General features: G+C 39.5%; 1 protein-coding gene across 11 annotated transcripts in view; it reads right to left on the reverse strand.

The window, feature by feature from the left end:
• Positions 1-17,828, reverse strand: part of KIAA1217 (KIAA1217 ortholog) — a 412,653-nt gene that overhangs the window by 113,796 nt on the left and 281,029 nt on the right. For 2 of the 11 annotated variants that reach the window (XM_020801609.3, XM_073003051.2), the window contains one exon: positions 7,984-8,064. The exons of 7 other annotated variants lie outside the window; for them this stretch is intronic. In XM_020801609.3, coding sequence (XP_020657268.3) covers positions 7,984-8,064 — 81 coding nt within the window. The remainder of the gene's footprint in view (positions 1-7,983; positions 8,065-17,828) is intronic. 2 more of the 11 variants (XM_078378638.1, XM_078378637.1) reach the window with 1 other exon arrangement.

Raw genomic sequence — 17,828 nt, forward strand, 5'->3', positions numbered from 1 at the left:
AAATCATGTTTAACCTGATAGAAGACTCAGCTGATTTGGCAGCATTTCCGTCATTTATTTTCAAATTCCAAATACTACGAATATATTCTATGATAATGCAGAAGGACTTTGTCATCTGATAGGTAAAAGGTGCTTCCTTAATATCCTTTGATGGCAAGCAGGTGGCTAATCCAAGCCAATGGATTTGTGTCACTTCCATCACACACCCAGGAGGAAAGGGTGGGCTGATGGCTGATGAGCACAGCAGGGAGGTATCCCACATTTTTTGAGGTGAAGCACCTCCATTTGGTCCATGAGCCACTTATGGGCAAAGGAAACAGTTTTAATAAAATAACTGAAGAAAGAGGGATGGGTTTCTGTAGATGACAAGCAAAATGTACTCATCTGGGTGCATGGGTGTGTGCATGCATGCACAGATATGTGTCCCATGGAGATGGCATGTGCTAATACACAGAAACTGATACTTCTGTTTGTTCCACCTGGTCCTCCTAGGCCTTGCTGTTATGGGTGCCCATGCCAAGAGAGATGGAGAAGATCTTCAACAGAGGTGAGCCTTCTCAGGTGTGGCCCCATCTTTGCGGAATGGGCTCCTGCTTGAGATTCATCAGTACTCCTCATTTCCTACCTTTAAAAAGATGCTCAAGACCAAACTCTTTAAGGACACATTTAAATATATATTTTCCCCAAGATAGCTGCAGGATCCAGATTCATCTTACACCACCATCATTTGGTTTTGGATTATTAGTCAAGAGTCTTGATTCTCATTTTTATTTATGGTTGTTGCTTATTATGGTGGGTTGTTTTTGTTTTTTTTCTGGGGGAAGTTTGGAGTAGGTTTATATTTACTGTTTTTAACTACCCCGAGTTATGCATGTCATCAAGTTGGGCAGTATAAAAATATCTGAAATAAATAAATAAATAAATAAATAAATAAATAAATAAATAAATAAATAAATAAATAAATAAAAAATAAATAAATAAATAAATAAATAAATAAATAAATAAATAAATAAATAAATAAATAAATAAATAAATAAATAAAATCTTTCTTCAAGATGGAATGTGCAGCTTTCCTGGGAGAAAGTGACATTGGTGAGCACAACAGGACTTATTTATACACGCAAAACACTGTGCTGTAATGAGAGTAGCGTGAGCTTTTGTCTGTTCATCTTGAATATTTAAAACAAAAAGATTAATGGGAAAAGCATTCTTTTCTTTTTCTTTTTCCTCAAAAGAAAGCTAATCTTGCAATTCATACCACCGGATCTTTCTCCCTGCTCAAGAATGCAAAACACCTGTATCGCTCCAGTATTGGCACATGAGATGTAAATCAATCCACATTATCCAAACCACTCATTACCCAAATATTTTAAATTTTTCTACAGACTAAAATATTTCTAATGTAAGTTAGCACGGCCAGATAGTGAGGGTCCTTAATAAGTAAGCATTTATTCATTAAGGAGCTCACATTACGCTCTGCCAGCAAGAAATGGGAACAATTCCAGGATTTGGTTAAGAGCAGACATTGTTAACTATGAGTCCCCAAAATGTTGCTGCACTGCAACCCCCATCTTCTCTGACTATTGGTCATTCCAGATGGGGATGATGGGACTTGTAACCAATTTTATTTAGAGAGTCATGTTTGGAAGCCCTTAACTCTGCAAGTAGACAACCAGTACGGCAGTATGGACAGAACAGAAACCTGGGTTCAGATCTCTGCTCAGCCATGGAAACTCCCAGCAGGGTGCTAATGGTAAAACCACTCCTTAAATACTGCTTACATCTTAAAAACCCTGTTAGGATTGCCATAGGTCCGAAGCAAACCGATGGCACATTACACACATAAATCTGTGCTTTCAGCACAGGCCCAGCAGGTCCTTTCATTCAGATCAGCTTATGGCTACACAAAATGGCTTCTCAAGACCTGGGAGACATATATTGCTGAAGCTTCAGCTCTCCCACCACATTAGAAAAGTTATAATTTTCGACTACATCTACAATTCCCTAGGATTCTGCAATACTGGCAACTGCAGTCCAAAGAAAGAACTTATCCAAGCTTTAGTACAAAGAAATGTTCCTCTAGCTACCTTTAGTTCTGAGAAGTTTCAAAACTTCTTATTCGTTAGAGCAGTACAACAATGGAACCAATTGCCTTGGCAGGTGGTGAGCACTCCAACGCCGAGGGCACTCATAAGAAAACTGGACAACCATCTCTCAGATCTGATTTGACTTGGATTCGTGCCTTGAGCAGGGGGTTGGACTCAATGGCCTTAGAGGCCCCTTCCAACTCAATAATTCAATATTTCTATCATGCAGTAGTACTCTGTTTTTGTTTATTATGGGGCTAGATCCATAGAGATTCATATATAAACTTCTGTATGCAGCCTAGGTGACGTTTGACAGGCAAGGTCTTTCCTGGTTGTCAATTTCCTCTTCAAGGTGTGGCAGCCCTGTGTGTCTCATGAAATTACATTTGGAGATTACCTGATTTTCTGCAACAGCTCCCCTCCCCCCCCCATTGGGAGTTGGGTAAAGAAGCGCTGGGATTAGCAACAGGAGGAGGGGAACTGAAAAGCCTCAATGCAGAGACCTTGGGATTCTTGCCATGGCCAATATTAATGTCAATTAAGGTTTGAGAGCTGAATTAATCATTTGAGAGTTAATTAAGATAACTCCACTAAGCCTGGGTCACTCAACTCTAAAATCCAGCAAGCAGAGTTTGTAAGGCTATTGAACTACATGGATTTGACAAACTTTTAAAGTTTGTTTCTGCATTAGCTCTTCTGCATGCAAGCTACAGAAAATGAGCAAGGTAGAAGGAAAATAGTTTGTTCTAGCTCTTAGCTACAGCAATCAGTCTTACCTCAGATTAACAGGCATGGCTTCTCTCTCTCTCAAAAAAAAATATTAACACGTGTAGTTGGAAACCTCAAGAGTATGACTCTAAAAAAGGGGGGGGCGGGGCGAAGGAACTGTTGCTACACTGAATATATACTATCCAATCCATTCCCTACAAAATATTCTGGTTGGACTGCACCCGTTAAAGTAGTTAATTCTCTCATTGAACCTTTTTTGTGAATGTAGAAACAGGAGTGGTTGTCATTTAGAAGATCAGATGAGGGAATATCTTATTTTTGGGGGGGGAGGAAATATCAAAAGGTGGTGGGTTTTTCAAAAGGAAGGGTCTGTTTTCACTGGCTGCATACTGACTGAGAAAGGACTTTCCTAGAGAAAGTGCCTACACTGTAGGATGGTTTTTTTGTTTTATTTATTTAAAATATTTGTAGATCGCCTTTCTCCTTAAAAACAACCCAAGGCAGCGTCCGCCATTAACAATGTTTAAAGCTAAAAGCAGTAAGTATACAAATACTAGAAAGGGTCAAATACCACACTACAACGCAGTAAACAAAAACAGGACATTCAAGCAGACCCCACTCAAGGGAGCCAGTCACTGAGGGAAAGCTTTGCCTGCTTGTGGAAGGACAGCAAAGATGAGACCTGCTTGGCCTCTTGTGGAAAGGAGTTCCCAAGTCTCTTTGGGGTTTTGTTTTTGGTACCAGGTGAAGACCAATTTATTACCCCCTGAATAATTTAATCAAGCTGTGTCATTTCTCTTCCATGTGCTTAACTACACAATAGGATATTGGCCACTATATGACTTTAGGTTTTAGTTTTAGGTGAACTGCTTGGAGAGATATGGCTACTAGGCAGCAGAGAAAGGCAACAGTTGACTTTGATATCAATAGAATTAATTTCCAGGTAATGTGTGCATAGCCTAAAATCCATTGTAAGCCATGGGTCTAGGTTTAGGACCCTCTTGGATGGAACTTAATGTACCTGGTTCTATACTGATCTTATTGGTACTTACCCCACTATCTACATGATGTTCCTCCAGTTTCACTTTGTATACTGACCTTTTCTGTGTCCTGCTCTGCATTTTTGTTGCCCTGAAACTGGTTTATTTTTAGTCTTGCTTTTCTGGGGTGCAGCTTAGTGATATGACATTTCCCATTGATGTTCACATCTGCGATCAGAATCTCCCAGTCTAAACCTTTTCAATTAGTATTCCAGCAAACAAATCAAAAGCTCAAATGAGGATGAACAACCTACGCTAGTTCCTGTAGAATTCCTATCCATTCCCCTCTGATGGTAAACTAGGAAAAAATAGCAGGATGCCCCCATTTTTAAAAACAAACACCATGCTCCAAGTTTCATTGAAAATCATTCAAGAACTGCAGAAGTGTAATGTCTCATTCCCCGTCATGGATTGCTGTCTTGTTGTGGTGAAGGGGCTTCAGTAATTTAGAGAAGCTATGGGCTATGCCGTGCAGGGACACCCAAGATGGGCAAGTCATAGTGGAGAATTCTGACTAAACGTGATTCACCTGGAGCAGGAATTGGCAAACCACTCCAGTATCTTTGCCAAGAAAACTCCATGGACAGAAACAAAAGGCTAAAAGATATGATGCTGGAAGATGAGGCTCTTAGGTCGGAAGGCATCCAACATGCTACTGAGGAAGAGCGGAGGACGAGGACAAGCAGCTCCAGAGCTTATGAAGTGTCTGGACCAAAGCCAAAAGGACGATCAGCTGCCGATGCGCCTGGAAGTGAAAGGAAAGTCCAATACTGCAAAGAAAAATACTGTGTAGGAACCTGGCATGTAAGATCTATGAACCTTGGTAAGCTGGACGTGGTCAAACAGGAGATGGCAAGAATCAGCATTGACATCCTGGGCGTCAGTGAACTAAAATGGACAGGAATAGGCGAATTCAATTCAGACGATTATCATATCTACTACTGTGGGCAACCTTCCCATAGAAGAAATGGAGTAGCCCTCATAGTCAACAAAAGAGTGGGAAAAGCGGTAATGGGATACCATCTCAAAAATAACAGAATGATTTCAATACGAATCCAAGGCAGACCTTTCAACAAGGTAGGCTTCAGCAGTATGTGGACCCAGAACTCCCAGAAGTTCAAGCTGGATTTCGAAGGGGCAGAGGAACTCGAGACCAAATTGCTAACCTGTGCTGGATTATGGAAAAAGCCAGAGAGTTCCAGAAAAACATCTACGTCTGCTTCATTGACTATGCAAAAGCCTTTGACTGTGTGGACCACAGCAAACTATGGCAAGTTCTTAAAGAAATGGGAGTGCCTGACCACCTTATCTGTCTGCTGAGAAATCTATATGTGGGACTTGAAGCAACAGTTAGAACTAGATATGGAACAACTGATTGGTTCAAAACTGGGAAAGGAGTATGACAAGGCTGTATACTGTCCCCCTGCTTATTTAACTTATATGCAGAATATATCATGGGAAAGGCAGGACTGGGTGGATCCCAAGCTGGAATTAAGATTGCCGGAAGAAATATCAACAACCTCAGATATGCAGATGATACCCCTCTGATGGCAGAAGGTGAGGAGGAATGAAAGAACCTCTTAATGAGGGTGAAAAAGGAGAGTGCAAAAAATGGTCTGAAGCTCAACATCAAAAAAACTAAGATCATGGCCACTGGTCCCATCACCTGCTGGGAAATAGAAGGGGAGGATATGGAGGTAGTGATAGATTTTACTTTCTTGGGCTCCATGATCACTGCAGAGGGTGACAGCAGCCCCGAAATTAAAAGATGCCTGCTTCTTGGGAGGAAAGCAATGACAAACCTCGACAGCATCTTAAAAAGCAGAGACATCACCTTGCCGACAAAAGTCCGAATAGTCAAAGCTATGGTTTTTCCTGTAGTGATGTATGGAAGTGAGAGCTGGACCATAAGGAAGGCTGGCTGCCGAAGAATTGATGCTTTTGAATTGTGGTGGTGGAAGAGACTCTTGAGAGTCCCCTGGAATGCAAGGAGAACAAACCTATCCATTCTAAAGGAAATCAAGCCTGAATGCTCACTGGAAGGACAGATCCTGCAGCTGAGGCTCCAATACTTTGGCCATCTCATGAGAAGAGAAGACTCCCTGGAAAAGACCCTGATGTTGCGAAAGTGTGAAGGCGAGAGGAGAAAGGGACGTCAGAGGTCGAGATGGTTGGACAGTGTCATTGAGGCTACCAACATGAATCTGGCCCAACTCCGGGAGGCAGTGGAAGACAGGAGGGCCTGGCGTGCTCTGGTCCATGGGGCCATGAAGAGTTGGACCTGACTTAACGACTAAACAACAACAATGTCTCATTACAGACTCAACTACAGAGAGCAAAGCAATTTTAGTTGGGACTTACCTATCAGTTGATAGAAAGATGCATAAAACTTAGCTTTACTTTCAACAGGGCATTTCCTAATAAATTATTTTTTATTAACAAGTGTCCTGAGGTCTCACCTCTGCATTTTTGAGATGGATTTTGTGTCTGGTCCATCTAAAGTAACACACACACACGTTATATGCTGAAGTGCACACATGCTGTACAGTTTCACAGCAGTGTTAGCAGGAGTGAATTCTTCATTAAAATCAAAGCAATCCTTTTGATCATGGGTGTCTACATTTCTGGCAGTGTCTTATCCACCAAAACAATCTCTACAGGTGGCATTTAATAAAATAATAATTTATTGTACAGATTTGAAGGGGAGACAATCTGAGCAAATTCCTGAATTAATTATTGTTCATTTCTTTATTAAAGGATTTTATGGTCAAAAGTCCATTAATAATAAATGCAAAATAATGAAAGAAATGCAAAAATATATTGTTATGTAGGCCTTTTGGGAGACGGAGTAACTTACACTCTCACAGACCACAAATATAGCTTAGTGTGTTGGGTATCTGGCTGCAGACCCAGGGTTTAAGAGTTTGATTCCCCAGTGTGCCTTCCAGAAGGAGAGCCTTGGATTAGCTGCACAGTCCCAGAGCAGCCCCAGAAGAAAGGATTGATAAACCACTTCTGAGTACTCCCTGCCTAAAAAACCCTGAAAACAGATGCTATAAATTGGAGTCAATGTAACGGCACATAAGTAAATTAAACTAATCCAAAAGGCAATACACTTTATTAGAAGCCGCCCAGAGTGGTTGACCAGACCAGATGGGCGGGATATAAATCAAATAAATCAAATCAAATAAATCAAATCAATCAATCAATCAATCAATCAACCAATCAATAACATTTTAATATTATTAATTCTTTTTAATTGTTGTTGAGGGTTTTTTGGGGCTCTTTCTTTTTAATCTTTGGAATAATTTACTGTTTTTAAATTTTAATACTGCATTTTTAATAAAGTAAGCTGCCTTGTGTCCTTTTTTGGGGGAAAGGTGGGGTAAAAAATATTTTAAATACATCATAAATAAAATAGGGGGAAAGAAGAAGAGAAAAGAAGGATCTGTGTTTGGAGTGTTTGATGTTTTACAAAAGGTAATGGTAACATATAGTTTCTCAGACTGAAGACTCTCCTTGAAAAATTCAAATTAAATATTGTTCCATAGATTCCTCCCCCCTTTAAAAAAAATAATCAGTGTTATTTTAAAGATGCGTATATAAAATGCCTTTTAGGGACAGAGGCTGAGTTGATTTATGTTTGAAACTCTTTGTGAAACACACACATTATTTAAATCCCATGGCTTTCTGCATCTTTCTCATACATTAACAGTCCAACACAGTCAGATACATATAATGCAAGGCAGCATCTCAAAGGTTGCATTTGAAATACAAGGCTCAAGGCACAGCACATTCGCATTAGTGAAATTATGCACTCCTGAAAATGCAGTGGTAAGGAGACCATTTCCACATCCCTTCCATGCTACTTTGGATGTGTTTAGACCTGTCGTACAAAAATTCAGCACTATTATACACATGTGATGAAGAACATTCATGTATTTTGCTACAAAAATGCAAGTTTCAGAAGGAGAAATATACAAAACAAAACACCCATGCAAGTCCAGCTGTAACCATGAACAATTTTAGGGAGAGGGATGCCAACTTCACACGGTTAAGGCCAAGACAAGTAGTACAGCAAGCGCAGTCCGAGGCAGAATGTGAAAAAAAGAAAATACAGTACTAACTCTCTGAGAGGATTCAATTTTCATCAAGTACCTTTGAATGTCAAGTTCTGAATGGAGGGAGACCAACATGCACTGCAAAGCCTGTGGATGGGAAAGAGAAGGAAGGGCATGGGGGAAGAACAGGGGTAGGGGAAAGAGAGAGAAAAATTAAACAAAACAAAGCAACCCAAAAAAAGAGAGAGAGGAGTGCAAGCATAAAACGGAAATGTACAGCAACGAAACAGCAGCAGCCTGCAAAAGAAAAGGGCATGAACAGAAATAGAAAACAATCCATTAAAGAATTTAAGAGGAGGCAGAATTATATTATCATTTTGAAACTGTGCCTTATGCCAGAACCACCTTTCTGAAACACACACGCCTCGGTTCCTTCCATTTCTCTCTCCAACACCCCTGTGTCAACTCTGAGGGAAAACAAACCTTTTCCCTCCGAAACTATAATACTTTATCCTCTGCTAAGCCTCCTCACATCTTTCCCGATCTATTTATTCATTACAGGGTGAACAAATGCACAGAGAATGAAGAAACAGTGAAGAAAGAGAACAAACTCAACTTTTTGAAAAGTCTGTAAAAAATGAAAGGAAAGAAGACATGAAAAAAGGGGCATAAGTCAATACACATTTGCTCCCATCTATCTAGACTTACTACTGCTGTGAGTATTTACATAGAAATTTACATATTCATGACAATGCAAATACAATATGCTTAAGTGAGGCGTTGACAATTAAATAGGAAGCAGCAATTTCATCAGGCTGCAGGAGAAAGAAGTTGTAAAAGCCATTCCTCCAGATCTACTGAAAAGCCAGCTTCATTCAGCTCCTTCTGTCCATGACTGATTTCCATTTCAGCTGATTCACTTAACAATTAATAATGTTTAGATGTCTGTGTTCACCTCTCCTTGTCCTTCCCCATCCATTCCCCTCCTCCTTCATGCCATATCTTTTAGACTGCAAGCCTGCAACCATGGACCTGCTAACTGAGTGCACATAAGCCATTCCAGGGAAACTTTGCAGGCTGCAGAGTAAAATTCAAAACAAAATGACAAGCAGACGGATGCAAAGGGAACCTCTCCACAGCCACTCCTCTGAGTGATTTCAGGAAGACTTCATTGAACGCCATTTGTCAGCCCATTGACCATTCACTCACCAAATTGCTGTTCAGCTGTTGAATTCAGTCCCCCGCACCACCAGCAAAGTCGAATGACAAAATTGGAAATCCAGGACAATTTTATGCAAAAATCAATAAGCAGTGTTCGTCTGTTTAAGATAACTAGTTTATGAACAAAGAAAGAAAAAAGGAACATAATAGCCACAAGTCAACTATGGTGAGCCTTTCCTCTTGCTGGTATTGCAGGCCCTGCGAGATCTGGAGATGACAGGTAGGAGTGTTATCACAGTAGGTAGCATCAGGCTGTAATGATGACATTTTATGCATGTTTACCAAGAAGTAAATCCCACTGTGTCCAGGAGAGCTTAACGTCAGAAAAAAAGCAGCCAGGATCACCTGTCTGCTATCATTCGTTTCTTGATTACTCCACTTGATTTTAATCAATTAACCATTTAACTGATTAAATTTAAATCCTCTGTGTATTATTTGAATCTCCTTGTTGAAGGAAAGGTTAAGATGGTAATAAATACAATTGTATTGTAAAGTTACATTTTGGACCACACTTCCTAGATTTTTTCAGCTGAAGGATTCTGGAGTTCATGTCCAAAAGTAACTTTACTAGGTACGGTCATTTTGGGTTTACCTAAATGGCAAGGAGGGGGGATATGAAAAAGTCTTTTTCTTTTGTTTTCAGGTTCTTTCTGTGGGTTCTGAGAGAATCTCTGAAACCCAATAATGTGAACTTTTTCAAACAAATTAATCCCAAATGTTTTCCCTGTGCACATCCCTAAACATTATTCAGTTCTGTAAGTTACACATCAGAATAGTCCCTGCACTCTAAGGCATATCCCTTGCAAAATACTGCAAAGCTTGCAATGACTATTAAACCAGCTCAAACTTGCAGACCTAACCATGATATAAAGCACCTATTTCCATGATGCATTAGAGATGAAAATCCTAACATTGATAGCCATCCAAGAATTAGAGACAGAGGAGAAGCAGAATCCAGTAAAAACAATGGACAGATTTAAATATCTAGATACTAGCATTTAACTAGGTAGGATGTGGACTCTGAAAGAGTTTAGGCAGGAAATTGGGATCAAATGCATATTTCCTGCAGATGAGGATTTTGTCCATCTATGTGAAAACATAAGAGAGATTGCCTGATAGTACTGTAAATGGGTAAAGAATTCTGCTGAGTGTAAGCCAATGGCAAACTGGGTAATAAATAGAGTTTCAGCTAAGGAGCAGAATGTACCCTACAACAGACACTAGAAGCCTCATTGAAGGGCAGGCTTCACACAAGGCATGCAGTTGGCAAATCAGTCAGCTGAACAAAGGTAAACAGGAACCTTTGCAAATAAGCACTGAAGCCCTCCCTGGCAGGAAGCATCAACAGAAAGAACTGCTGGATAGCTCAGTGTTTTAGGTATCTGGCTGTGCAGTCAGAGGCTGGAGTTCAATTCCTGCACTGTGTCTCCTTGACAGGGCTGGACTTGAGAATTCATAGAGTCCCTTTCAGCTCTGCAGTCCTAAGATAATAAAGTTAAAGGAGAGTCTGAAATGTTTGCATGTAGACATCCAAGGCCACGTTATTTTAAACCAGGGGACACAGAAGGAGCCTCCCCAAAGAGTGGAGAGTATACTGGAGGTGTCCCCTGGCAACTGTGTGCAAATGGCAAACCCTTCATTTCCAGAAGCACCGCACTGGAACAGCACCTAATCCATCCACTTCATGGACCCCAACCTCCTAGGAAAAGTTTCCTGCAAAGATCTCAAGCTATGACTGTCTAATTATTTCAAGGTTTTATCTTGGTTTTAATTTAATTTTACCTGCATATCTGTCCAAATTTTAAATTTTGCTTTGCTCTTATATAAATAAAGAAATATTTCCAAACCCACCCCATCGTTCTTCACAAAACAGTTAAAAGCACACCTTCAGGGTCTTGCAAAAGTACACACATTTTAGAGGGAGCTTGTTAAATCTCACAGCCAAATGCCACTAAAGAAGCCTTTTCCTCTTCCACTTTTATATCTGGATTAACGGATCTTGCATTAAAGCTTTTCAAACATCTTTGAACTTTCTTCCGCTGGTCCAACGTTTTCCCAATTATTTTCTGTTTGTTTCACTTCATCAGTGAAGACAGAGATAGTCAACTACACTAGTTGCCTTTGTGCTAAATTGCCCATCTGTTTATCATTATTATTATTATTCAAAAATACCAGGCACAGTCCATCAAAATTATAAAAACATTGACTGGTATTATATAACAGATACAAGTTTTAACTAAAAACCTAAGTACCGGTATCCATGAAATATCGGCACAGTATGTATGCTGTTCCTAATATTGACTTTTGGTAGCTCCAATGGTGTTATTCTGAGACCTGCAACTGCCTATAATACTGTGTGAAATTTCTTGATATTGTTCTCAAAACCCCAATGACTGCGGTGGCCACTGAAGTGTGTTTCATCCACTTCATATTAGTATTATTATTTAAAAACACCAGGCACAGTCAAACATAATTATAAAAACATTGACTGGTATTATCGTTGCTGTTATTGTTTTGTTGTTGTTGTTGGTGGTGGTGTCATATTCTCTTTATAAAACCACTATCCTTCTCCTCCATGACATTGATAGAAAATTATTTCATTACTTGGAAAATGATTCCACATAAGCCGATTATGACTTACAGGAAATAAGAAAAAACACAGAGATAAGCTGCGGGAGGGGGGCGGAATAAGAACATTTCTTTAAAAAACACAATTGAGTGATGATAATGTTTTCAAAATTAGAAGACCAGACAGAAAAGATCTTTCATTATAAATGCAAATCTCGCCTTTCTTGGCTCCGTTATTTTTATTGTTCATTTTCTTTAAATTGACCCTGGTTAATCAAAAGAGACCCTAATTCTGGTTCAGTAAAGAACATTAAAAGATTCCCCAACTTAAATTTTTTTAATATAAGATGAATGATATCTCAAATAGCAAAAATAAATAATCCTTGCATCACATCTAGTTGCTACCAATCTTCAGTTAAGTCCTTCATTAACCCCAGTGTGGTACAATAGGACCCAGTATATCTCAGGGAGTCCAGCCCTTGTCACAGTGGGGCGCCTGAATTCCTACCACTGACTCCACAGCCAGATGCCTAACCACTGAGCTATTCAGCCAGAGCACAATTTGTTAATCCAAAATAATGGGGTTTTCTGGGTGGCAGATTCTTCTAGTTTAACCCAGACAGGCAATCTGCCTAGCCTTAATTATTCACTTCTAACTTTCTGCTGGAAAATATGTACTAACATTCCAAATTTCAGCAGAATTTACAATGATGATAAGTAGCATTAAGGACTTATTTACACGTTATGTTAACTGTGTGGCTTACAGCCATGTCAGGAGATTTTGAACATTTATTCATAGGCCTGAAATTGAAGGAAACGATTGCCGTTCGGACCACTGTATCTGGGAAGGAGAGGTTTAATTCTTCTTTTTCCAACTGCGATCCTGACGGACTCTGCCCCTCTCAACATAACAATCAGCAATAGAAAAAACCCCAAACAGATCCTACTGGCATCAATGGGAGTGCTTCCTCCCATTGCTAATTGCAGTGTAGAGTCAGGACAAGTTTTATCAAGTTCACTGCCATAGAGGAAAAAGCTGGACTAACCTCCACATGATGTGGTCACAATGGAATCCTCATCCCCTCCACCTAGGATTAAATACTTAATTCCTTGACATGACCACAACCCACGCAATTAACACATCATGTAATGTATCAGTAAGGGACAAATGAACGGTGTCATTGTGTTCTGGAAACCATAGTTATAGCAAGGCATTGAGGCTTAGTGCTCCAACGGTTACATTATGCTGCACAGCTGTATTGTTCCAGATGTATCAAAACATGTCAACATGCCCAAGCTCAGCTATATTTCCCCTGCTCTAGATTTTAGAGAACTTGGATGGACCAGCATGCAACCTCTCAGGACTGCTTCACACATCATGGCAGCTTTAAAATGACAAGATATACTTCTGATCAGCAGGTGGCCTGTACCTGGGAGTCACACTGGTCAAAAGCCAGTTGCTACCGCCACACGCATGGAGGGAGAGGCACTGTAACAGTAACTACCTCAACCAACCTGCATTTCCTTGTCTCGTTTACATCCCACCTTTCTATTCTCATGGAACTCAAAGCACCATGCCTAGTGGTCTCCCATCTAGGTTGTGGAGAGATTCTACAGTCCTCAGAATTCCCACAGAAGTGGCTGGTGGAATTTCACAGACTTCTGAAGGCTGCAGTCTATGAATTCTGAAAACTGCACATCTAGCTTCTATTCTGCAAAGATTCAGCAGAGTAGCAACATCACATACCTTCGAACTACATATGCTGAGCTGACAGGTAAGAATACTATTTCTGCCATCTCATCTTTGCATCCATTCTATTTATTTACATTTTGCACAATTATATCCCACCTCAAGGCAGCAACTTTTCACTCAGTTAATAAGTGTAATGGAGGAAGCCTCCTGTATACTCTTGATAGACCATGTATATGTTTCCTTTATACATATCAATAGTGCATATACAGGCTTTGGGTATGCTGTCAGGGACTCTGCTCCCAGCTACACATTTTACTATACAAATAATTGTTTTGTGAACCATGGTATGCTCATTATTCCCATGTGAACTAAGGCTTTGCCTCAGCAGCAGCAGATTATTAGATTACACAAGGGGAATCATGGTTGAACAGGAATGCAAATTGAAGAATCTCTAAAACTCTTCACTGGAGCCTATTTGCTATTTTATTTCCTCTCTATGATGTTATAGTGTGAGCTAAAGAGACTGTTTATTCTTTGACATTCAAAGTGCCTTTGAACCTCTTTCCTGCTATTGGAGAGCTCCACCTTCAAACTGTGCATGTTGGGTTTCACATGGAACAGACCTCAAAGCTACATTCTTGCAAATACAACTTGCATAATAAGAGTCACCGGCTAAATTAAAGGAAAGCCGATTTAAGTCTTGTGTATGAAAATTCTGTAAGACAACATTCCAAAGTCAATCCTTTTTCATCAGGAAGTCATTACCTCTACTTGTAATTATTGATTTGCAAAATGGAGATAAAGGTAGATGATGTAACATACAAAAAAAGTTCCAAAAGCTCTATTAATACATTCGAGCCCTTCATAAATGAGGCAGTGGTTGGAGAACACACTAACTACCATTGTGTTGTTTACTATAGGTCTGAGCTTTTGCAACATTTATTTAGAATCAAACTTGACATCACACTGCAAGCTTGATAGCACTGCAAAACCTCTTTTGTAGCCTATGGGGGTGGGGGGGTACCTAGCTATTTTGTACCAAAGCATCCAAATGACAAGGTTTATGTAGCTACCTTAATATTAAAAAAGCTTTCAGTGCATTCCTCTTCTCTTTCAAATAACTACCTGTCATCTGCTCATTGCTTCCAACATTGAGACAAGTTAACAAATGGCTTTGTTCAGCATATAGTACACTAGTATATACTTGCCTTGGCTACATAGGAGCCAGACAGGAATTTGTTCCAGCATCCTGGATATTTTTGAGAAATTAGTGGGGGCAGGAGGGGTAGTCTGGTATTAGAGAATTGCAGAAAAAACCCCATGAAAGATGCCAATGGCTCAGGAAGCTACTGGAAGCACTATTTCAATGCAAATGCAATAATTAAAAAATATACCATCTTGTGTCCTCCAGATGTTTGATACTACTAGATTACCATTTACTGTACTGTCTCAGCTCACAGGAGTTATCAACTAAAATATCTGGGGGTTAATAGGTCAACTATCCTTTTGGGCAGAGCTTGGAAAATGTACCTTTCTGAACTACACTGCACCAAACCCTCCCTGTAGATAACCTTTCAGATACCATGGTCCCAATTTATATCTTACAACAGTAACTGCAGGTACGTAATATTGCACTAGGGGCTGAAAAAAATGTGATAGCTGAGAAACAAATGCACAGCATGGGGTGATAAAAAGAAAGGGAGGAGGCAACATTGGGAAATGAATACACATTTGTTACACAAAGTGTGGACTGCAAAGCACAACTCTTGAATGCAAAAGAAAAAGACATAACACAGACACAATTCTCTCTTTGGACCGTAAAGCAGAAATGGCACACATTCCTAGCATCCTGCTTTTCTGACCCAAATTTCTAAGGCGCTTCTGTGGCAGAACACTGTGAATGAGTCACAGTACAGTATTTCCTTCATATTTCACAGCTGTCTTTGCTTTTGTCTCAGTTAGTTCAGTTTGCCACAGGCAAAATACTACAACATAATAGAAACTACTCAGTAACTCAGGACTCCCTTCCACCATTTTTTTTCAAAAAATTCTGGAATGCATGTCTTTTGCTTATTTATGCAAAAATGAAGCAATTAAAATTGTCAGTTCTCATCAAGACAGATTGTTTCCTCAGGACATCTAAGGCTGAGCACTCCCACACTCTGGTTACAGCAGGGGTTGGAGGTGGTGGGATAACGCATTTCTGTGCTGCCGAAACAAGTCACTACATTTTGTGGACTGAGGTCATCTCTATGTAGCCATCCTGGGTAACACTCAGAGATCACAGGAATAATAATCCCTCTTTTTTTTAGTATAATAAGTTCCCTGCTATTGCTAAACATCCACACCAAGAAGTGGGATGGGGGAGACAAAACCAGAAAGCAGGAAAATGTTGTGAAAATGACAGACCTATCCACAGCATAAGTGGGAACACCACCAGTAGCAAACACCAGCTGCAAAGTAACAGGGATAAGGTGAACATTTCTACAGAAATTCACACTCCCTGAACCAATATGCGTAACAAAATGTAATTACACAATTCTTTACACTTTCCAACATATTGCGCTGTAGTTCATTAATTAAAAATGCACAGAACATCTGTATTTTGGGGAAAGAGTTAGCAAAATATGTAAATATTAAGGGAAGCGGTTTGCAAAGGCACATTTTATATGGAAAAATAACTTCGAAAAAAGCATGTATACGTATACGGCAAAAAGGCACATGTTGGGGAATATGTGCTCAAAAATATACAGTGCTTTGTATGGATTTTTAAAAAATGCAAAATGATGCAGAAAATGGATAAAATGAACGTTAAGAGGAGAAAAATGAGAAAGTGGAAATGGCTGCCTTGTGGTAATGCCCAAGTGTAAGATTGTGATGAGCACACACAACATTTCTCTTCTGTAATTTTCTGTTTCCCCATGCCTGGACTTTGTCCTGTTTCAGTGAGATTTTCCCAGATCTCACAAAAACTAGATTCCGGTCGGTCAGTCGGTAGGTCTTTCTTTCTTTCTTTCTTTCTTTCTTTCTTTCTTTCTTTCTTTCTTTCTTGTATTGTATACAAGAAACTGCCACATTCTATGCAACTTGATGCTATTTCCAATGAATAGGAAGATGTTGGAAAGATCCTGGCCAGCCTCATGATTCATTTGTGTCTTCCAGGTGAACCCTACTCAGGAAAAATACCACTCTGTGGAGAAATCATAACAACCCGACTACACAGTATGCCATTCCTCCCCCCCCAAAAAAAAGAGAAAAGAAAAGAAAAGAAAAGAAAAGAAAAGAAAAGAAAAGAACAAAACACTTCAAAGAATCCATCAGATTTCTTTAGCCTTGAGATTTACTTAGGGGAAAACATCTCATGCAGAGACTGATTGGTTGATTTTTTGCTTCCACCAGACAACTATCCTGGGAACACGGGACCAAACCCCAGGCTGGGATCCTGCAATCATGCTGGAATAAGAGTTATTTCCTTAGTTCATTCACAACAACATTTTTAGGCACACTTAAGGGACACATTCATTTATTCCTGAGAGGAAGTGCATTTCTTCCAAGCATTTCTAATCTATATTTTATTTAGAAACGTGAGCTCAAAAGAGAAAAATAAATTCCGAGAGTTGAACCAGGTTTAGCCCCCCAGGGAAATTCCTTCACAGCAGTTTTAGCCAATAAATAATATCTTTTTGTGTTAAAAGAGCATTTACTGAAGTACAAAACTGGAGCATCTGCACTTTGAAATGTTCTCCAGGGTCCTTCACAAAAACCACAATTCCGAGATTTGCAAGGATTAATACAAGGGGAGTTTCTTCTTTATAAAAAGTTGCCATATTTTAGGGAGCAACTGTTATTGGAGATTAAAGAGGTGTTTGTAAAGAAAGTGCTAGTTAATGATTCAAGCTTTGTATAACGTCTCTAAAGGGGCTTGGAATTCCTAGTGAATGTCTGACACCATATAAATTCTAGGTGATTATCATTATGTCTATAGCCATTACTTTTTTGGCATTCCCATAAAGTGAATAATGCCTTCTACTGAATCCCTACAAGCCATGACAAGACTGGATAATCAAAACAGGCTCCAAAATATTCTTAATACCAACATAACCTTTTTGTGTTTCTTGCTCTCTGAGAAATGTATTTCTCATACTGAAAAGTCAAGTTACAGTGAAGTCCTATACAAATCGGATAGATCTAAGACAATATTTCTACATTCTTCAAAAGCCACCATATGTTGAAGGTCCTGAAGTATATGGAGTTTTTTGAAATCAGTTTATTTCAGTTGACCTTCTTTTCAGTTCTTGGCAAGTAACACAGGTCTTACCACTGAAAACTCTGATAAGTGGTTACACTTTGTTTTCATGGTCACCATCGGCCTTAAAGGTGGGATGACAGATTTATGGTAATTGCTAGTGGTGTTTTTTTTCATGTGGTA

Source organism: Pogona vitticeps, chromosome 6, assembly GCF_051106095.1.
Source record: "Pogona vitticeps strain Pit_001003342236 chromosome 6, PviZW2.1, whole genome shotgun sequence".
NCBI lineage: Eukaryota > Metazoa > Chordata > Lepidosauria > Squamata > Agamidae > Pogona > Pogona vitticeps.